Raw genomic sequence first — 22,312 nt, 5'->3', positions numbered from 1 at the left:
CTGTGTTTAGGTGGGGATCTAGGGGGTTTCCATTGGCTTTGTGATTGCCGAGATTGGCTAGGTGAGGGGCTAGCGTATTAGCAAAAGCTTTATAATAAGGGATCGAAAGTCCGCCAGGACCTGGCGCGGAGCCTTTCTAGAGGTCCTTTATGACTCCCAGAATTTCCTCTGTCCGAATGGGGGAATCCATTATTTGTTTGTGAGTATCCGAAATAGCGGGAATGGGGAGTCCTTCCAGAAACTGTGGAAGGAGGTTTGCTTTGGGAGGTGAAGGGCTGCTGTATAGAGAAGTGTAAAAGTCCTGAAAGGCGTTCAGTACTTTGATCGGATTAGAGGTGGGCGGCTGACCCGCAGTTCTGATCTTAGGGAGGGTATTTAACTTGGTTCTAGGGGAGAGTCTATTGGCTAGGAGTGTGCCTATTTTGTCTGCCTGTGTATAGAATTTGTGGCCGGACCATCTAATATATTTTTCAGCTTTAATGGTTAGGACAAGGTTGAGTTCTAATCTGGTCTTGTCAAGTAGGGTGGTGGGAACTTGGAGAGGGTCCTTTTTGTGTAGAGCTCTGAGTTTTGAGTATTCCTTTTCCAGCTTGAGGATATCTGATTGTCATTCACGTTTAATTTGGGTACCCAGCTGTATGAGCTTACCCCTGATAAATGCTTTGTGTGCCGCCTACAGGGTTTCGGGGGAAACGTCTGGTGTAGCATTTATGGAAAAATATTCCTGTAGTGCTTTGTCAAGTTCTACTATTCTGGCTCAGACAGAAGAGATTCGTTTAACCTCCAATGCCTGGGGTGTCTCCCACCTGATCCCCCGAGGACCGTCACGATTACCAGGGAGTGGTCCGAGACCACCGTGTCAATGGAGGTTTTGATGACCTGGGGCAGGAGTGAAGTAGGTACAAGGATGTGGTCAATTCTCGCATAGGATTGGTGTGGTGCTGAAAAGCGGGTATAGTCCCTCTTCGAGGGGTTTAATTCCCGCCAAGTGTCGGACAGACCATAAGCGTGGAGCAATTTGGCAATCTGTAGGCTTGCTTTAGAGGGCCGGGTCAATTGAGAATGTGAGGGAGAGGATTTGTCTAGGCCTTGGTCGAAGGCAACGTTGGAGTCGCCTCCGACAATGGCTGTTCCTTCTAAATGGGGGGGCTAGGGTGCGCAGCAGGGATTCAACATTTTTTACTTGGCCTGTGTTCGGGGCATAGTAGGAGACCAGGGAATAAAGGTGGTCTCCCACAGTGCCCTTTAAAAGTAGGAATCTTCCCTCCGGGTCTGCCATTTCAAAGCTTTTGTTGAATTTACACGTTTTGGCTACCAATATGGCTACCCCTTTAGTTTTAGAGTCTGCTTTGGTGAGATAGAACTGGAGAAGTGTGTGAAGGAACTTGGGACTATACTGGATCGGAAGGTGCGTTTCCTGAAGTAGGATCATGTCCAGTTTCAGGGACTTCTAGTAATCAAGAACTTTTCTACGTTTAATGGGGGAATTAAGGCCCTGGATATTGTGAGAGGCTATCTTGAGCCTAGCGTCCGGGTGGTCAATCATGGAGCAGAGGGGGAGCCCAGCATCTGAAAACGGCCTCACTTACCCAGTTAGTGGCGGAGCTCCCGGCAGCAGTAGTGGGATCATTGGCCTGTGGTGATCTCGTTGAGTGTAGTGCAGCATGGGTGTTCCAGTACATACCTAGAAAATACAACAGTGTCAAACAAACCAATCGTAGAAGTAGCTTATCACTTAAGGGGGAGACAGGAGAGGACAGGACAAGGAAAGAGAGTGCTCCTGGAAAAGGAAAGAGGAGATCGGGGCAGGAGACACCTCCCGAAGTCCTAAGAATGATCAATAACATCAACTGACCCATAGGGTCAGATGTCCCGATCCTCAGGCACCCGAGAGAGACCGAGGGTGGGGGAGGTACGCAAGTGGTCCCTCGCAGAACTAGGGACCCCCAGACAGGATAAATCCCGGTCTGTTAACTTAACAACAAAAAAGGAAAAACATGAGGCACGGCCAAACATTGCGTTTAGGTGACGCAGAGACAGGCCAGTAAGAATGATATAGTAACCATTAAAGGAGTCTCCAGATATTTGGTGGTTGCTTGAGTCTGTAGCCCTCTGTAGTGGTTTCTAAGAATTCTTCAGGGCTCAACAAGAGAGGGCATGGATCAGGAGTTTGATCAAGGTCAGTCCAGAGGAGGGTATGGGGGACAGCAAGGCGTCCGGGGGTAGGAGAGTCTGAGGAGGGGTGAGGGCGATAGAGGTCCTAGTGAAGAGCAGGGCCCGGCAAAGGTGGAGGACGGGTCTCCCGATAGATGGGGGGAAAGTCCTCTGGCCCTCTCCAGGACCTCGGGCGGTCAGTCACAGAATGAAGAGTAGAAATTTAAGCCTGGGTGCTTCTCAGGTAGGTGCATTGTCCTTGACTTTCTTGGCTCTTCCGGAAGTCCACAGCGGAGATTGGGGACTGTTGGGTGTTTGCCGTTTTGTGTTAGCCTTGCCCAGAATTAGAAATGTGCATGTCAGCTTCTTGATATATAAATTTCAGCCAGGTGAGAAGTTTCTCCCCCTCAGAGAATGTTGAGAAAGCGTATGTTTTCCCCTTGTCAGTGAACCGGACAGCAAAGGGGAAAGCCCACTTGTATTTTATTTCTCTCTGCATCAGCACAAGCAATAGGGGTTTCAGAGCTCTCCGTCTCTGTATGGTGGAGGGGGAAAGGTCTGCAAAAATCTGTACCTGGTGACCCTGACACGTGATGTGCTGCAGAGATCTGGCTCTCCTCCATAACTTCTTCCTTCACAGAAAAATGGTGCGGCTTGGCAATTACGTCACAGGGTATACCATCCTTCTTAGGAGGGCCAAGGGTTCTATGGACCCTGTCAAGTTCCAGTTTTGGAGCTGGGATGTCAGGGATTAGCTGTGTGATTAGGTCGTGGACCGATTTGGAAACATCAACTATCGATTCCGGTAGCCCGCGGATTCTGATGTTGTATCTGCGTGACCTATTTTCAAGGTCATCTATGCGGGCCACGGCAAGTTGCTCCTGCACCGAATAAATGTGCCTGGAGTTTTGGTTGGATCTAGCAATGGTGTCCTCCATTTTGTGCTCGATCGTTTCAATCCATGGGCCCAGGTTAATAAAGTCAACTTTTAGTTCCCCCGTGATTTTCAGGGCAGTTTGGGAGAGTCCCTTCTCCAACAGTGCAGAGAACTTACAGAATAGGGCATCCATGTGGGATACTGGGTCTGCATGAGAGACCTCATGGGTGGCTAGGGCTGCCTGGGGAGCCATGTGTTCCTGAGGGGGATGGGGAGAATTCCTGGAGGGTGCGTTCCAGGAGGGACACAGTGGAGGCCCGGGGATGGCGTGGTGTCCTTGGGTAGGCCCCTGAGGCTGCCTGGGGTGGCATGGAGAGGTGGAAAGTCTGTTTCTGACCTGTAGTCTGCCAAGCCCATGGAGCGGCGTTCCTGGGATAGGAGCTGTGCTGCGGTGGCCATCTTGGATTTCTCCCTCTCATCCAGCGATGCGAACAGCGGACCCAGATTTCGTTTTACCGGTCCCCCGGTCATCCGATGGTGTGCCCCGACTCTTAGGGAAGCTATCCTTGCTGCTCGTGGGGGGTTAGGTTGGCCGTGCTGTGCGCTAGGGGTCCCGTTGTTCCACGAGGCAGCGGAGCTCTAGATGATCGCGGCCATCTTGGGAGCCTTGCGCATGCGCACTGTATTTATTGGGATTTTATGTGATAGCCAACACAAAGGGCCACATAATTGTGACATGGAAGGAAAATAATGGTTTTCACATATTATATATATATTTTTTTTTTTTTTTTTTCGCTGCAATTACATCTGCAAGTCTTTTTGGGATGTCTCAACCAGCTTTGCACATCTAGAGTGAATGTTTTGCCCATTATTCTTTGCAAAATAGTTCAGGCTGTCAGGTTAGATGGAGAGCATCTGTGAACAGCAATTTTCAAGTCTTGCCACAGATTCTCAATTGGATTTAGGTCTGGACTTTGACTGGGCCATTCTAACACATGAATATTCTTTGGTCTATTCTAAACCATTCCATTGTAGCTCTGGTTGTGTGTGTTTTTAGGGTCGTTGTCCTGCTGGAAGGTGAACCTTCGCCCCAGTCAAGTCTTTTGCAGGCTTTCTTCTAAGGTTTTCCTTTATTTGGCGCCATCCATCTTCCCATCACCTCTGACTAGCTTCCTGTCCCTGCTGAAGATAAGCATCCCCACAACATGATGCTGCTACCACCATGTTTCATAGTGGGGATGGTGTGTTCAGGGTGATGTGCAGTGTTTGTTTTCTGCCACACAGAGTTTTGCTTTTAGGCCAAAAAGTTAAATTTTGGTCTCATCTGACCAGAGCACCTTCTTCCACATATTTGCGTCCCCAACATGACTTCTTGCAAACTGCAAATGGGACTTCTTGTGGCTTTCTTCTTGCCACTCTTCCATAAAGGCCAGATTTGTGGAGTGCATGACTAATGGTTGTCCTGTGGACAGATTCTCCCACCTGAGCTGTAGATCTCTGCAGCTCCTCCAGAGTAACCAATGGCCTTTTGGCTGCTTCTGATTAATGCTCTTTTTGCCCCGACTGTCATTTTAGGTGGACAGCCATGTCTTGGTAGGTTCGCAGTTGTGCCATACTCTTTCCATTTTGGATGATGGATTGAACAGTGCTCCGTGAGATGCTCAAAGCTTAGGATATTTTTTTATAACCTAACCCTGCTTTAAACTTCTCCACAACTTTATCCCTGACCTGTCTGGTGTGCTCCTTGGCCTTTACGATCCTGTTTGTTCACAAGGGTTCTCTAACAAACATTCACTGCCCAGGAGATTGCTAATCACATCAAAAACAAGATTGATACAATCCATGATGGAAATCTACACTGTACAGGTATCTCCCCAGTTAATACCCCATTACAACAGGTACAATTGACACTCCCCTTATTCAAACCTGCTATTGCAAAGTTGCTAAACTCCTTTCTAACGCCCGCCTGCCCCTGGACCCTATTCCCTCTCAAACACTACGGTCACCCTCTGACTCTATCCTATACTCTCTAACTCACATCTTCAATCTCTCTCTCCCTCACCTCTGGCATTTTCCCCAATGCTCTAAAACATGCACCCCGATAGTTAAAAAGCCATCCTTGGACCCTACCAATCTTAACCTATGCCCTATCTCCCTGCTCCCCTTTTCCTTTAAACTCCTTGACCGCCTGGTTTACAACCGACTACCTCATTAAGAATAACCTTCTTGATCCCCTTCAATCTGGATTTCGCCCTCAAAACTCCACAGAAACGGCTCTTTTAAAACTCTCACAAATTACCTACTAACTGCAAAAACCAACAGACACTATTTGGTACGTCTACTTCTGGTCCTTTCAGCTGCCTTTGATACGGTTGACCACCCCCTCCTCCTCAGAAAACGACTCCCCTTGGTCTCTGTGATCGTGCTCTTCAATGGCTCTCTTCCTACCCATCTCAATGCACCTTCAGGCTGGGTTCACACTGCTGCGGGGGGAGATCCGGATGTGATTCGCACAGCAAATCACATCCGATCTCCGTAGCACTGCGAGTTCAGCCATACAGATAGTATGGCTGAACTCGCAGCTGTCCCGCAGCAAACTCGCACAGGACCCTTTTTTGGGTCCGCAACGGAATCGGATCGCATGGGGGTTCACACCATGCGATCCGATTCCTGTGCGAGTCGGCAGATCGCACTGCGATATGCCGACGGATCTGGGGGTGTCATTAACATAACATTGACACCCCCAGCCGTCCGCATAGGGCAGTGTGAACTGCCGGCGGGAGGTATGCGATGCGGGAAAACGCCGCGGATTCGCGGCGTTCCCGCATCGCAATAGTGTGAACCTAGCCTCAGTGTCGCTTACGATTCTACTTCCTCCACTCCTCTTCCCTTCACCGTCAGGGTCCCCCAAGGTTCTGTTCTTGGACCTCTTTTATTTTCAAAAAGTTTGCGCTTATACACAATAATACAAATAAACCTAAATAAATCTTATATCCTGTAAAGAAAACCGTACATGAAAATGTAAATGATAAATGAGTGTCCTAAACAAATTTACGTGAGTTATCGTGGACTTCATTAAGATATGTTCATAAATATCTAAAAAAAAAAATCCAACAGTGAAAAAATTCCTGTAAGAAAGTTCCTATAGAAAACACAGAAAAGGAAACCGATATGGAAATCTGTCCACAGTCCATAAAGTTTTTTTGAGTGACAACTGGGATGTTTTCCTCAATAAAGGTGACTTGTGCTGAAGAAATTTTCACAATCAAGTGATTTATGTTGATAATCCCACCACCAAGTGCTATGCACGCTTACCAGATGTAAGCAGTTCGAGCGCATGTGGCCATAACCCGGCCGGGGCCTCTCTCCTTGAAGGGGTCTCCACACACAGTCCAATCGTCTGAACGATCCGATCGGTGAGATCCTCTAATAAGGTCACCCTACTCCTCTTGGTCTCCACACACAGTCCAAACGTCTGGACGATCTGATCGGTGAAAACCTCTGGCAAGGTCACCCGGTTCCACTTGCTCAGCTCTCAACTGATACCATGTAGTATGGTGAGGGGTAAATCGACCTTTTTATGGACTGTGGACAGATTTCCATATGTTTCCTTTTCCATGTTTTCTATAGAAATTTTCTTACAGGAATTTTTTCACTGTTGGAGTTTTTTTTAGATATTTATGAACATCTATATGAAGTCCACGATTACTCGCATACATGTTTTAGGACACTCATTTATTTACATCTTCGTGTACTGTTTTCTTTACAGGATATAAGATTTATTTAGGCTTATTTGTATTATTGTGTATAAGCACAACCTTTTTGGATTTTTATGGTTAATGTTGTATATCTCACGTGGTGTTGCTGCTATAGTAGGTGAATTTTTAGTCCAGCGCAGAAATATTTCCATTACAACTCTTTTTATTTTCAATCTATATCTCTTCCCTGGGTCAGCTGATAGCCTCTCACGGCTTTCAATATCATTTCTACGCTGACAACACACAAATTTATCTTTCCACCCCTCAACTCACTCCATCAGTCTCCTCACGCATCACTAACGGACATGTCTTTATGGATGTCGCACCACTTCCTCAAACTCAACCGAACTTATAATATTTCCTCCCCCACATGCCTTTTTCCCTAACTTATCTGTCAAGAGCAATGGCATAACCATCCACCCATCCCCACATATCAGCATGCTAGGTGTTATCCTGGACTCTGAACTCTCCTTTCGGCCCCACATCAAATCACTTTCCAAAGCTTGCCGCCTCTACCTCCAACATCTCTAAACTACGTCCCTTTCTAACCAATGAAACCACAAAGCTCCTGATTCACTGGTTATCTCCTTGACTACTGCAATTCCCTCCTCATTGGCTTACCTTTTTAGACTTTAATAGACTATCCCCCCTTCAGTCCATCATGAATGCTGCTGCCAGACTCATCCACCTTACAAACCGCACAGTGTCTGCTACCCCTCTCTGCCAATCCCTCCATTGGCTACCACTCACCCTACAAATTAAATTCAAAATACTAACAAGTTACAGAGCCATCCGCAAATCTGCCCCCAGTTACATCACTAGCCTAGTCTCAAAATACCAACCTAATTGCCCTCTTCGTTCCTCCCAAGACCTCCTGTTCTCTAGCTCCATAGCCACCTCCAGGACTTCTCATGAGCCTTGCCCATCCTCTGGAATACGTTACCCCAATTTGTCAGACTGTCTCCAAATGTATCCACTTTTAGGCGATCCCTGAAAACTTTCCTCTTCAGAGAAGCCTATTCTGCCTCCATCTAACAATTGCACTATTTTCTCCATTAGCTCATCCCCCACAGCTATTACCCGGACCCTCCCTCCTAGATTGTAAGCTCTAACGGGCAGGGTTCTCTGATTTCCCCCCCCCCCCCCCCCCTTCTGTATTGAATTGTATTGTAATTGTCCTGCCTGCCCTAATGTTGTAAAGTGCTGTGTAAACTGTTGGCGCTATATAAATCCTGTATAATAACAAACCTCCTGAGGGCTTCACAGAACAGCTGTATTTATACTGAGATTAAATTGCACACATGGATTTGACTTGAATCAAGTCTTTTTTTAAATCACTAGTAAAAAGGCTTGAATTAGATCATAAGTTTTAAAGGGCAACTGTCATCTCTGTCCCACAGTAGCTCCTCCTCTGACCCGCTGTTGACTCACCGACAGTCCCATTCACTTTAATGGGAAGTGTGGTGATGCAGCAGTGACACAACAAGGTGAGGGATGTGGCGGCAGCAGACCAGTGGATGTCCGCTAACGGGCGCTGCCATGATGGATCTGAAATGATAGGTGCTCTTTAAATGTAAGGACTTATTCTTGCTAATAGTTAGACTCTTTTAACATTTGAAAACAAAATTTAAGGTTTCCTATTTAGAATATTTAGCTGTCAGGTTAGTAAAACTGCTATATCAGAACCAATTCAATCACACAGTTTGTAGTGTTATGCTTTCCATCTATTTATTAACCACTTCAGGACTGCCGTATTGCCAATGTACGTCAACACAATGGCACAGACAGGCACAATCACGTAGATCTATGTGATTGCCTTCCAGCGGGTGGGGGGTCCGATCGGACCCCCTCCCGCTGGTTACAGCGGTCCGGTTCGCTCCAGGAGCGCTCCGTGATGAGGGGATGGCCGTTGGTTTTCGGCCACCCCCTCTGGATCACTCCTGGCCAATGAGAAGCTTCCTCCCACTGTGTATTGTTTACACAGGAAGGAGGAAGTGATGTCATTCTCCTCGGGCGGTCTTTTTGACCGGGCTATGAGGAGAAGACTAATAGTAAGTGTGCACCAACACTACACTGACATGTAGGTACACACAGGCACACAAACCCCCCCCGATTCCCCCCCCCCCCCCCCCCAGTCACAGTGTCACTGATTGCATTGATCATTTCTTTACTGATCAATGCATTCAGTGTCAGTTGTGACAGTAAAAACTGTCAGGACAGTTAGTGTTAGGTCCAGGGTAGCCCCCTATCACCCCCCAATAAAGATTTAACCCCCTGATTGCCCCTAGAGTTAACCCTTTCACCCCCTTTTGCCAGTGTCACTAAGCGATCATTTTTCTGATCGCTGCATGTGTCGCTAGGTAGCTAGTTATTTTTTTAGGTTCACCGCCAGGTTTTTATATCGCTAGGTACCCCGATATACTACCCAATAATGGTTTTAACCCCCTGATTGCCGCTAGTTAACCCTTTCACCCCCTTTTGCCAGTGTCACTAAGCGATCGTTTTTCTGATCGCTGCATTAGTGTCGCTACAGTCGCTAGGTAGCTAGTTATTTTTTTAGGTTCACCGCCAGGTTTTTATAGCGCTAGGTACCCCGATATACTACCCAATAATGGTTTTAACCCCCTGATTGCTGCTAGTTAACCCTTTCACCCCCTTTCACCAGCGATCACAGTATAAGTGTCACTGGTGACGCTGGTTAGCCAGTTAGTTATTTAGGTTCCCCGTCAGGTTTTTATATAGCGCCAGGGACCCCCATATACTACCTAATAAAAATTTGAACCCCCTGATTGCCCTTAGTTAACCCTTTCACCACTGATCACCGTATAAGTGTTACGGGTGACTCTGGTTAGTTTGTTTTTTATAGCATCAGGGCACCCACCATTTATTACCCAATAAAGGTTTAACCCCCTGATCACCCGGCGGGTGATATCAATTAGGTTTTAGGGTCAGGGTCTGCGTCGCCCCAGGCAGCGCTAGGTTAGTGCCAGTACCGCTAACACCCACACGCAAAGCATACACCTCCCGTAGTGGTATAGAATCTGAACAGATCAATATCTGATCTGATCAGATCTATACTAGCGTCCCCAGCAGTTTAGGGTTCCAAAAAAACGCATTGTTAGCGGGATCAGCCCAAATACCTGCTAGCACCTGCGTTTTGCCCCTCTGCCCAGCCCACCCAAGTGCAGTATCGATCGATCACTGTCACTTACAAAACACTAAACACATAACTTCAGCGATCGCAGAGTCAGGCCTGATCCCTGCCATCGCTAACAGGTTTTTTGGTAGCATTTTATATTCAAATCCGGAAGGCAGTGCTTGGTTTTCGGGGTCCCGTACGTGGCTAGGCTCCCAAAAAGTCCCCCACATGTGGTATCCCCGTACTCGGGAGAAGCAGCAGAATTTATTTTGGGGTGTAATTTGACTTCTGCCCATAGCATGTGTGAGCAATATATCATTTAGTGACAACTTTGTGCAAAAAAAAAAAAAGTTTGTAATATTCCCGCAACTTTTGGCAAAATATAAAATATTCCATGGACTCAACATGCCTCTCAGTAAATAGCTTGGGGTGTCTACTTTCCAAAATGGGGTCATTTGGGGGGGTTTTGTGCTATTTTGGCATTTTATGGCCTTCGAAACTGTGATAGGTAGTGAGGAGTTAAATCAAAAATTTGCACCCTTAGAAATCCTGAAGGTGGTGATTGGTTTTGGGGTGCCGTGCGCGACTAGACTCCCAAAAAGTCCCACACATGTGGTATCCCCGTACTCAGGAGAAGCAGCAGAATGTATTTTGGGGTGTCATTTCACATATGCCCATAGCATGTGTGAGCAATATATCATTTAGCGACAACTTGGTGCAAAAAAAAAAAAGTTTGTAATATTCCCGCAACTTGTGGCAAAATATAAAATATTCCATGGACTCAACATGCCTCTCAGTAAATAGCTTGGGGTGTCTACTTTCCAAAATGGGGTCATTTTGGGGGGTTTTGTGCTATTTTGGCATTTTATGGCCTTCGAAACTGTGATAGGTAGTGAGGAGTTAAATCAAAAATTTGCACCCTTAGAAATCCTGAAGGTGGTGATTGGTTTTCGGGGTGCCGTGCGCGACTAGACTCCCAAAAAGTCCCACACATGTGGTATCCCCGTACTCAGGAGAAGCAGCAGAATGTATTTTGGGGTGTCATTTCACATATGCCCATAGCATGTGTGAGCAATATATCATTTAGCGACAACTTGGTGCAAAAAAAAAAAAGTTTGTAATATTCCCGCAACTTGTGGCAAAATATAAAATATTCCATGGACTCAACATGCCTCTCAGTAAATAGCTTGGGGTGTCTACTTTCCAAAATGGGGTCATTTTGGGGGGTTTTGTGCTATTTTGGCATTTTATGGCCTTCGAAACTGTGATAGGTAGTGAGGAGTTAAATCAAAAATTTGCACCCTTAGAAATCCTGAAGGTGGTGATTGGTTTTCGGGGTGCCGTGCGCGACTAGACTCCCAAAAAGTCCCACACATGTGGTATCCCCATACTCGGGAGAAGTAGCGGAATATATTTTGGGGTGCAATTCCACATATAACCATGGCATGTGTGAGCAATATATCATTTAGTGACAACTTTTTGTAAAAAAAAGTTTTTTTTTTTTTTTTTGTCATTATTCAATCCCTTAGGACAAAAAAAATAAATATTCAATGGGCTCAACATACCCATCAGCAATTTCCTTGGGGTGTCTACTTTCCAAAATGGGGTCATTTGGGGGGGATTTGTACTACCCTGCCATTTTAGCACCTCAAGAAATGAGATCGGCAGTCATAAATTAAAAGCTGTGTAAATTCCAGAAAATGTACTCTAGTTTGTAGACACTATAACTTTTGCGCAAACCAAAAAATATACGCTTATTGACATTTTTTTTACTAAAGACATGTGGCTGAATAAATTTTTCCCTCAATGTATGACTAAAATTTAGTTTACCGTATATACTTGAGTATAGGCCGACCCGAATATAAGCCGAGGCCCCCAATTTACCCCCAAAAAAACTGGAAAACTTATTGACTCGTGTATAAGCCGAGGGTGAGACATGGCTGTCCATCCCTGTGTGTCCGTCCATCCCTGTGTGTGTGTCCGTCCATCCATCCCTGTGTGTGTGTCCGTCCATCCATCCCTGTGTGTGTGTCCATCCATCCATCCATCCCTGTGTGTGTGTCCGTCCATCCATCCCTGTGTGTGTATCCATCCATCCATCCCTGTGTGTGTGTGTGTGTCCGTGCAGCCTTGTGTGTGTGTCCATCCATCCATCCATCCCTGTGTGTGTGTGTGTGTCCATCCATCCATCCATCCATCCCTGTGTGTGTGTGTGTGTGTGTGTGTGTGTGTGTGTGTGTGTGTCCATCCATCCATCCATCCCTGTGTGTGTGTCCGTGCAGCCTTGTGTGTGTGTCCAGCCTACCTGTGTCCCGAGCCTCCGTCCCGAGCCTCCTCCGTCCCGAGCCGTCGTCCCGAGCCTCCGTCGTCCTGTGCCTCCTCCGTCCCGTCCCGTGCCGTGCTGATGGATCGCCGCTCCAGGATCGCCGCTCTTCTCGGCGGCCATTCTACAATTCAAAAGCCGCGCCTCCGCCTCCGCCTGTGATAGGTGGAACACTCAATTTCCCAGCAGCCTGTGTTCCGCCTATCACGGACATCCTCTCATCCTCGTCCGTAGTACGAGGATGAAAGGATGTCCGTGATAGGCGGAACACTGACTGCTGGGAAATTGAGTGTTCCGCCTATCACAGGCGGAGGCGGAGGCGCGGCTTTCGAATTGTAGTATGTCCGCCGTCTGTCTGCTCGATACGCTGATCGAGCAGTCAGACGGCGATGACTCGAGTATAAGCCGAGGGGGGCACTTTCAGCCTCAAAAAAGAGGCTGAAAATCTCGGCTTATACTCGAGTTTATACGGTATTCGATTTTTCTTATAAAAAAAAGAAGAAAATATCTTTTTTTTTTTTTTCAAAATTTTCGCTCTTTTTCCATTTATATCGCAAAAAAAAAAAAATCGCAGAGGCAATCAAATACCATCAAAAGAAAGCTCTATTTGTGGGAAGAAAAGGAAGCAAATTTCGTTTGGGTGCAATATTGCATGACCGCGCAATTACCAATTAAAGCAGCGCAGTGCGAAATTGCAAAAAGACCTCTGGTCCTTTAAGGTGTTTATTGGTCCGGAGCTGAAGTGGTTAAGGTTCTTGTGGTAAAACCAAGGAAGCTTAGACTTCTGTAGTGTATCAATGCCTTATTAAACAAAAGAAGCACATTCAACTGTAGGATACACAGCCCAACTCATAACTTACAAAAATGTGCCTATAACCTGCACAAGCCAATTATCCTTTTGAGCAAAATATATGCATGTACGCATTAAGCAAACTCAGCGGTTACTCAACGTGGAGTTCAAGATGTAATGTTCCTCATAGTTCTCCTCTCCAACAGTCAAAACATCTTCAAAAACTCTCCAGCTTTTGGCAGCCATGTCTTGTTCTTTCTCCTCTTGCGCGGCTGCAGAGATCAGACAATGTCTCACTGCCTGTGATTAGCGCAGCGCTGCGCAGCCTTCCTGGCCCATGGACTATGCGGACACGCCTGAGCTCATCCCTAATAGAAAGCTCCTCCCATGACTTATTGGTATACATCCTATAGGACATGAAAACGGTTATTAGAATGAGGAAGTACTTCAGCAGCTGTTGTCAAACTCCCTGCATCTACCTTCCTTCTCCAGGAGATTGCTCCTTCTGTACTTTCATGCTTCTCCAATGCAATCCTTCTCAGTGTGCACCGTTCTCCCTGAATACATAGCTAGTGCTTTCCTGTAATTGTTTGCTTTGCAGCTCTCCCTCACCCTGCATGGATTGTTCATTTGGCAGAGTGTACACACTAAAACAGGAGAAGCGGTTGAGCGATCAGTGAATGGCCACCTTTTATGCACCTAAAATAAACTAGTTGTGTTTTCACTACCATTAATTAATGGATCCCCAAATGCAAAAGCACATTTGTCTTTTGCAAAAACGTATGGAAATTTACAAGGTGCCAAAATACTCCATGAGCTACTTTGCTGCGTGTAGCACAGTCCATTGAAATCAATAGGCTGCACTTTGCGTGTCGCTGGAAAAATGCATCAGAGTGTGCTCCCATTATGCTTTGTGTTTTACACCCGCCCCTCCCTGAGCTGAAACTAAATTTCAAAAGCATTTTAAATGTCTTCCTCCCATATACAGTTGTGCTCATAAGTTTACATACCCTGGCAGAATTGGATTTCTTGCCCATTTTTCAGAGAATATGAATGATGATAAACTTTTCTTTCCCTCGTGGTTAGTGTTTGGGTGAAGCCATTCATTATCAGTCAACTGTGTTTACTCTTTTTAAATCTTAATGGCAACTGAAACTACCCAAATTACCCTGATCAAAAGTTTACATACCCCAGCTCTTAGTGCCGTGTATTGCCCCTTTTAACATCAATGACAGCTTGAAGTCTCTTGTGGTATTTTTGGATGAGGCTATTTATCTTCTCAGATGGTAAAGCTGCCCATTCCTCCTAGGAAAAAAACCTCCCTTTCCTGTAAATTCTTGGGCTGTCTTGCATTAAAATGCATGTTTGAGATCTCCTCCCCAGAATGGCTCAATGATATTGAGGTCAGACTGAGATGGTCACTCCAGAGCCTTCACTTTATTCTGCTATAGCCAATGACAGGTCAACTTGGTCTTGTGTTTTGGATCATTGTCATGTTGGAATGCCCAAGTACGTCCCATGAATGCAAATGTTCCTCCAGTATTTTTTGATAACATACTTCATCTTGCCAACAGCTTTGACCAAATTTTCTGCATCTTTGTAGCTCACACATCCCCAAAACATCAGCGATCCTAGGCCTTGTTGACTCCTCTCTAAATGTAGCATTTATGGTTGGTGCCAAAAAGCTTAAGTTTGGTCTCATCACTCCAAATGACTGTCAGAAGGTTTGAGGCTTCTCTCTGCTGTTTGGCGTATTGTAAGCGGGATACTTTGTGGCATTTATGTAGTAATAGCTTTCTTGCGACTCAACCATGCAGCCCATCTTTCTTCAAGTGCCTCCTTATTGTGCATCTTGAAACTGCCACACCACATGTTTTCGGAGTCCTGTATTTCACCTGACGTTTGTGGGTTTTTCTTTCATCCCGAACAATTTTCCTGGCAGTTGTGGCTGAAGCTTTAGTTGGTCTGACCGTGGTTTGGTTTCAACAGAACCCCTCATTTTCCACTTCTTAATTAGATTTTGAACACTGCTGATGGGCATTCTCAATTTATTGGATAACTTTTTATATCCCTTTCCTGTTTTATACAGTTCAACTACCTTTTTCCCACAGATCCATTGACCATTTTTTTGCTTTCCCCATGGCTCAGAATCCAAAAATGTCAGTGCAGCACTGGGTGAAAGATGCAAGGGTCTGCCAGGAATCCAGCAATGCATTGAATGAAAAAAAAAAAAATATCTATCTATCTATCTATCTATCTATCTATCTATCTATCTATCTATCTATCTATCTATCTCACACACACTATATATTATATATAAAAATCTACAGCACCTTACCAATTTCATTAGACAGTTATAAATGTCGTTCACTATTTTCTCCATGGTACATTGGGGCATTTTAATACAACACACAAGTGAATACACAAAGCTTTTTACTACAGGCTACATTAAAGTTGTGATTTATGGTGTGTCTGACAGACAAAAATGAAAGCAACAAATTCACTAACAGGTATTTTTATAGAACCGACAATTTAAACAACGTTTTACATATTATACGCACATAACTTCCTGCCCTCAAGGGGATTCCTCAAGTATCGCAGCAAAGACAGCTGTTGTATGTTTTACAATAGGGAGCTGACAAGTTGTCAACAGTCTGTTCTCCGTGGGAAGAGGTTAAGGTTTCAATGCCTGTGTTGTAAATTTTGAAATTGAATTGCTCTACAATGGTTATAGATACAGAGACGATTTAAGGGGACATTCTTTTACAGCTTGTTCAGAACACGTAAATACTTTAGTGTGCATGATCTGGGTGTATGATCACTTTACATGAAGATTATATGACATTTTTCTTTCTGGTAAATTTGTGTAGCAACTCAAAATTGGCACAGACTGAATAAAACCAAAAGTTTCAAATATCAGCTGCACATTAATGTTGGGAACCATCGTCTGCTCTTGGTCCTTCATTACTTAGAAAATGTAAACACCGTTCATAAATTGCAACAAAGGTCATTGTATACATTAATGTAGGAGTATTAATGCTCTCTCTCCCATAAGTCCTCTCTGGTTTGCCTTCACAAGGCAGCCCATCATATCAACACTATACATGGAATAAGGACAACAAACACATGCATTTTCCATGTGATCCAACACAGGTCAAAACGCCCCAAAAATAGGCATGATTTTCCTGCAGTATACAGAAATGGCAACAGGCTGTTGCTCTAATAGATTTCTACAAAGCCAGCATGTATATTGCAAAATATATAATGCACATGTGTCAATGACTAAAACTAATGAAAACAAGTCAATTGTGCTGACCACAAGCAAAATTGCAGCATTCTTGCTCAATCAATTTTACATGGATTTGCTAATTTATTTAAAAGCATGAAGACCACCATTTAAATAATTTAATTTAATATAATTATTCCATGCATATTCACAGGTGAGGATGGTTACCTTTTTTTAATAGCAAAACAAACCCATTTTGTGTCAGCTTGTGTGCATGTTATCGGGTCAAAATCACCAGGGTATGTAAACTTTTTGTCAGGGTCATTTTGTGTAGTTTCTGTTGCCATTATGATTTAAAGAGTAAACACAGTTGATGATAAATGGCTTCAGCCAAACACTAACCATGAGTGAAAAAAAATTTTTTTTGTGTTTATCATTCATATTCTCTGAAAAATGGGCACAAAATCAGATGCCAGGGTATCTAAACTTATGAGCACAACTGTACTTGTATAAAATTGCTATATAATCTGATTGTACAAATCAGATTAGGTTCCTTTTTAGGTTTACCAAACTGTGTAATAGGAGGACCCACCTGAACAAGCTATTCATTTTGTATCAAATCGGGCAGACCCACTGCACTACATAGTTGATAGATCGTAAGAGGATTGTACAATATGTATGGCCACCTTTTTAATCACTTCAGCGCCAAAAGCTTTTACCTACTGCCTGACTAGGCCATTTTTTACAATACGGCACTGCATTGCTTTAACTGAAAATTGCGCGGTCGTGCGACGCTGCACCCAAATAAATTTGGTATTTGATCATCTCTGTTTTTTTTTTCTTATTTTTCGCTATAAACAAAATTACTATTTTGAAGAAACGTTCTTCCTCTTTCTGCTATAAAACCTTCTCAATAAAAAAAAAAAATTGAAATCTAATTTCTTTATCAATTTAGGCCATTTTGTATTCTGCTACGTATTTAAAACAATTAAAATCCCAAAAAGCATATGTATTGCTTAGTGCAAAAGTTATTGTGTCTGTAAACTATTGGATAGATTTATTTTTATTTAAATGTTTTTACTAGTAATGGCGGCAATCAGCTTTTTTCTTTTTTTATTTATTTTGGCACTACAGCAGACAAATAGTGACGCTTTTTGGGGACCAGTGACACCAATACAGTGATCATTGCCAAAGTAAAATGCACTGGCAGGGAAGGGGTTAACGGCAATCAAAGGGTTAACTGTGTTCCCTATGAGGGGGGGTGTATGGGTTTTTTTTTCCTCCTTACTGTGTGGGGGGATGGATGCACTCGGAGAGACATCTGTGTTCCTGATTAGCAGGAATCACAGGCATCTCTCTTCCTATCTGACAGGACGATCTGCCTTGTTTACCGATCGTCCATCTGTCTCTCCAGCAAGCGATCACAAGAGGGTGCTGGACCCGCTGATTGGCTTTTGCTGTGTCCAATCACAGCGGGAGTATGGCTCCGGCGTCGTGCGGCCAAAAGCCATGCACGAGAATCGCATACAGGTATGTGATTTTGTGCTTAAGAGCTGCCCTGCTGCAGTAAATGTTTGCAGGCCGTCCTTAAGTGGTTAAAGGGGTTGTAAAGGCAGAAGGTTTCTTATCTTGCTACATTCTATATATTAAGATAAAAAGCCTTCTGTGTGCAGCAGCCCACCTAACAGTTACCTGAGCCCCCCTCTGTTCAGCGATGTCCATGATTGTCTCAGCTGTCTGAGATTCTCCTTTCTGATTGGCTGAGACTCTGCAGTGGCGACATTTGTCTCCTGCTGCTCTCAAAGTCAGCTAGCCAATCGGGGGAGAGGAGATGGGGCCAGTTCAGGGCTCCGTGTCTGAATGGACACAGGGAGCTGTGACTCAGCTCAATTGCCCCCATAGCAAGCTGCTTGCTGTGGGGGCACTGAACAGAAGGCAGGGGCCAGGATAACACAAGAGGGACCCGAGAAGAGGATGATCCGGGCTGCTCTGTGCAAATCCACTGCAACAGAGCAGGCAAGTATAATGTGTTATTTTTATAGGGGGAAAAAGTAGACTTTATAATCACTTAAGTAAAAAAATACGTGGGTGGAAGTAAAAAAAAAAAGCGGTACGGTAATGGGGGAGGTGTGGTCCAGAGAAGTAAAACTCCCCCTATTCTGTGATGCAGTAAGGTAGTGCATGATGGGATGACGTTTCCTGGATGGATATATGATACAGGAAGTCAGGGCTCAGAGAGCTGAGAGGGGCAGATTCAAAGCTGCCATTGACTAGGTAAGTGAGAGGTAAGCACATTGGGATGGCTTGGGTAGAAAAGACTAGAAAAGGCTTCTATTTGTGAAAAGTGAACTTTATGAGAAAAAAGTCCCAGGATCCACACATGACTCAAAACCCTCATGTAAAGAGTGGAAAGCAACCTCAGCCTAGACTCCATCCAGGCCACACATTCTTTGCCCCACCCACGATGCTTGGTTATGGGAATAGAGCTTCCACAGATGGGGGGGGGGGGGGGAGGGGGGGGATAAATACATCATTGGTTGCTGCTTAATTTAGAAAAGATCGATATCCGATGAATGTCTGCAACACAAGCAATCCATAAAATCTAAAGATCTAGTCCACAATAATTCAGAAATATGTCCAAAATATACAATACATCCTAAAGAATACGGAATACAACAACAAAATATCTGTGTTGGAAAAGTGTTCAGGGGAAAAATTAAGAAAATGTGCCCAAAAGAATAAAAAAAAAAAGCTCTAAAATGTTAGGACAAAAGTGGTGATGTGTTTTTTTTTTTTTTTTTTTTTTTTTAAGGTGGAAACCTTCCCCTTTTTCATCCGAATGTGGAATAGGGTGTCAAACAGTATAATAAAAATCTGCATTTTTATTGCATAATAATTTTAAATAAAAAAAAAATCATGCAATAAAAGGGGGATTTTTCCATAAGGAGCTACTAGAGCCCGAAGCGGCACACTTTGTATGGGGTTAAAAGTGAAATTCTGCCTGGAGAGGTGAACATGGCCTTTAAGGGCTTGTACAGGTATTGGAGGGGTTTCACCTCTGTTGTAAAACATGACCGCGGACCTCCATCCAAATTGTTGAATTATTGTATAGTAAGTCTCTAAACGGACAGGTGAAATGTTGTAAAAATCAGATACGAACAAGTAAGGAGCAAGGAAATAAAGTATTACCGGTATGTCTTTTGTCTCCAAGACAGGAAGTGACTGGAGATTGCTCTAGTAGGTCACCGATGGTAGAAGATAACCTGACAGATATTGACATGTACACACTGCGTTACCGATTGGCAGATGTTTTTCTGGCATGCCCGTTCTGCAGAAGCCACGCAGGGTGCATGTTGGCCGCTTTCTTTTTTATTTATTTTTTTCTTACTGTACATGCACCTCCTTTTTGACACTGTTGGGTTATCATGAACCGTGTTCTATTTGACTAGTGTATAGACTGATATAGGTAAGCAAAAAAGAACATGAACTTGATTTCACGGTCCTGTCACTGAAACGCGATACTGACTTAAACAAACTGTTTTTTTTTGTTTTTTAAAGTGTTGTGTGTGTGTGTGTGTGTGTGTGTGTGTGTGTGTGTGTGTGTGTGTGTGTGTGTGTGTGTGTGTGTGTTTTTTTTTTTTTTTGTTAGTTTTTTTAATATGCTACTGCATTGAGTGTCTCTCTTATACAGTTTTAAAAAAAACTGTACAGCATAATTGAGATGTAATTGATTTGGCCCTGTTTAATAACATATATAATATGTTATGCACTTGCACTGTGATGGTGCCAGGGAAAGTATTCCATAATAAAGGGAATCTGTCCAGAAAAGACACATATAAGAGCCACCATTTTTTACTCTTTATTTTTTAATTTGCCTGGAATTTCACCTTTTTTAAAGTGGATGTAAACCCTCACATATACCCAAGTGAAGAAGTGAACAACCTCTGATACACAGGGATTAAACCAATCTCCCTACATAAGTTTTTTTTTTTTTTTTTTTACACGTATGTCTGCTGGCTTCAGCTTTATATATTCTTTAGAAAGTTCAGACCATGTTACAGATTTTTCCTTCCTGTTCAGCATTGCAGTGAAACCTGGACATAGAGCCAAGACAGCTGATTGGAGGAAAGGCGCACACACCACCCCCTCTCCTCCTAGGTAGACTTTCAGAACTATTTGTTGAATAGTTCAGCTTTCTGCTAATCAATTTTATAGCATCCTCCCTAACACGACTCCGGCTGCTTTTATCTGTTGATGAACGGGGCAGGAGACCGCTACAGGACAGTGCTTTGAAGAGATGACAAAACACTGCAGATATATGTGCCCAGTTAAAATTTAATGAATGGGGTTTACATCCACTTTAACTGCTTCCCGACCACCTCACACCGATATACGTCGGTAGAAAGGCACGTACAGGCAAAGTCACGTACCTGTAAGTTGCCCTTTAAAAGGCACACGGGGGCTCGCGCCCGCAGGTAGCTCCGCGAGTCTGGTCGCGGGTCCCGTGGACTCGATCACCGTGGGGATACCCGCGATCGCCTCATGGAGAGGAAGAACTGGGAGATGCCTATGTAAACAGCATCTCCCCGTTCTGCCTAGCAACAAGTGACACTGATCTCTGCTCCCTGTGATTGCAGCAGAGATCAGTGATCTGTAAAACACGCCCCCCCAGTTATCAACACGCCCCTAGGACACACTTAACCCCTACACTACCACCTAGTGGTTAACCCCTTCACTGCCAGTGTCCTTTACACAGGAATCCATGCATTTGTATAGCACTGATTGCTGTATAAATGACAATGGTCCCAAAAACTTTTGCGCAAACCAATCAATGCTCGCTTATTGCATTTTTTTTTTTTTAACCAAAAATATGTAGAATAATACGTATTGGCCTAAACTGACAACATTTTTTTTTAAATATATTTTTGGGGATATTTATTTTAGAAAAAGTAAAAAAATAATGCATTTTTTTAAAAAATCGTCGCTATTTTTGTTTTTAGCGCAAAAAATAAAAACCGCAGGGTTGATCAAATACCACCAAAAGAAAGCTCCATTTGTGGGGAAAAAAGGAAGTGGGTAAATTCTTCCGGGGCTGAAGTGGTTAAGGAGACTGGGTTTTTATTTTTTTCCTCCTCTTGTGCTTTTCTGAATCAGTTGGATTGGATTTATTAAAATTTTCTATCCAAAACTTGCTCTGTGAATTACTTTAAGTATGTGTGTGACCTAATGTTCTGTGCATTCATCTGTCTTCATGCCAGAAACAAAGCACTTCTAGCATAACTTGGGGATACCTGTGTTGGTGAAATTTGCTGTCTCCAATTTTTTTTTTTTTTTTTTTTTTATATGCATTTATTTTAAATATGTAGTTTCTATTTGCAATTCACAGTGACACTATCTTTTTTTCATGTTATTTTTTTTTCTCTTCTGTAGAGACTGATGGAAGTGAATTATCTGGGCAGTGTATATGCTAGTCGTGCTGTGATTTCCACTATGAAGGAACGGAGGTTGGGAAGAATTGTATTTGTGTCTTCTCAGGCTGGACAGCTGGGATTATTTGGCTACACTGCATATTCTCCTACAAAGTTTGCTCTCCGAGGACTAGCAGAAGCACTACAAATGGAGGTATGATGAACAAGGCTGTTTTCTCTCCTTTTTTATACTGTCCTTCACAGTTCATAGTATCTAATTTTTCATGTTGCCTCTGTAGGGGATCAGAGGGGTGAAGAGCTGGCTCAGAGGCAGTCCAGTAAAATAAAATTGGCTTTTATTCAGCAAAACCAAAACATAAGACCAGACAGACTTGTCTTATCATACGGATGTGCACACAGGTACAGCTCACAGTTCATCAGCACACAGGCTTAGAGGTAACAGTTCACGGCTCCAAACACAGCTACAGTCTTTTTGTGGTTTAACCACTTGACCACTGGGCACTTAAACACCCTTAATAACCAGACCAATTTTCAGCTTTCGGTGCTCTCGCATTTTGAATGACAATTACTCAGTCATGCAACACTGGACCTATATGAAATTTTTGTCCTTTTTTTC

At 43.9% G+C, this 22,312-nt stretch overlaps 1 protein-coding gene across 1 annotated transcript in view; it reads left to right on the top strand.

Moving 5' to 3' along the window:
- Positions 1 to 22,312, top strand: part of KDSR (3-ketodihydrosphingosine reductase) — a 71,200-nt gene that overhangs the window by 27,091 nt on the left and 21,797 nt on the right. Inside the window, exon 7 of the mRNA XM_077492075.1 lies at positions 21,698 to 21,889. Coding sequence (XP_077348201.1) covers positions 21,698 to 21,889 — 192 coding nt within the window. The remainder of the gene's footprint in view (positions 1 to 21,697; positions 21,890 to 22,312) is intronic.

The sequence above is a fragment of the Lithobates pipiens genome, unplaced genomic scaffold (genome assembly GCF_037356315.1).
Source record: "Lithobates pipiens isolate NorthernLeopardFrog02 unplaced genomic scaffold, aLitPip1_a1.2 Scaffold_19, whole genome shotgun sequence".
NCBI classification, from domain to species: domain Eukaryota; kingdom Metazoa; phylum Chordata; class Amphibia; order Anura; family Ranidae; genus Lithobates; species Lithobates pipiens.
This window is presented reverse-complemented; position numbering and strand designations above follow the sequence as displayed.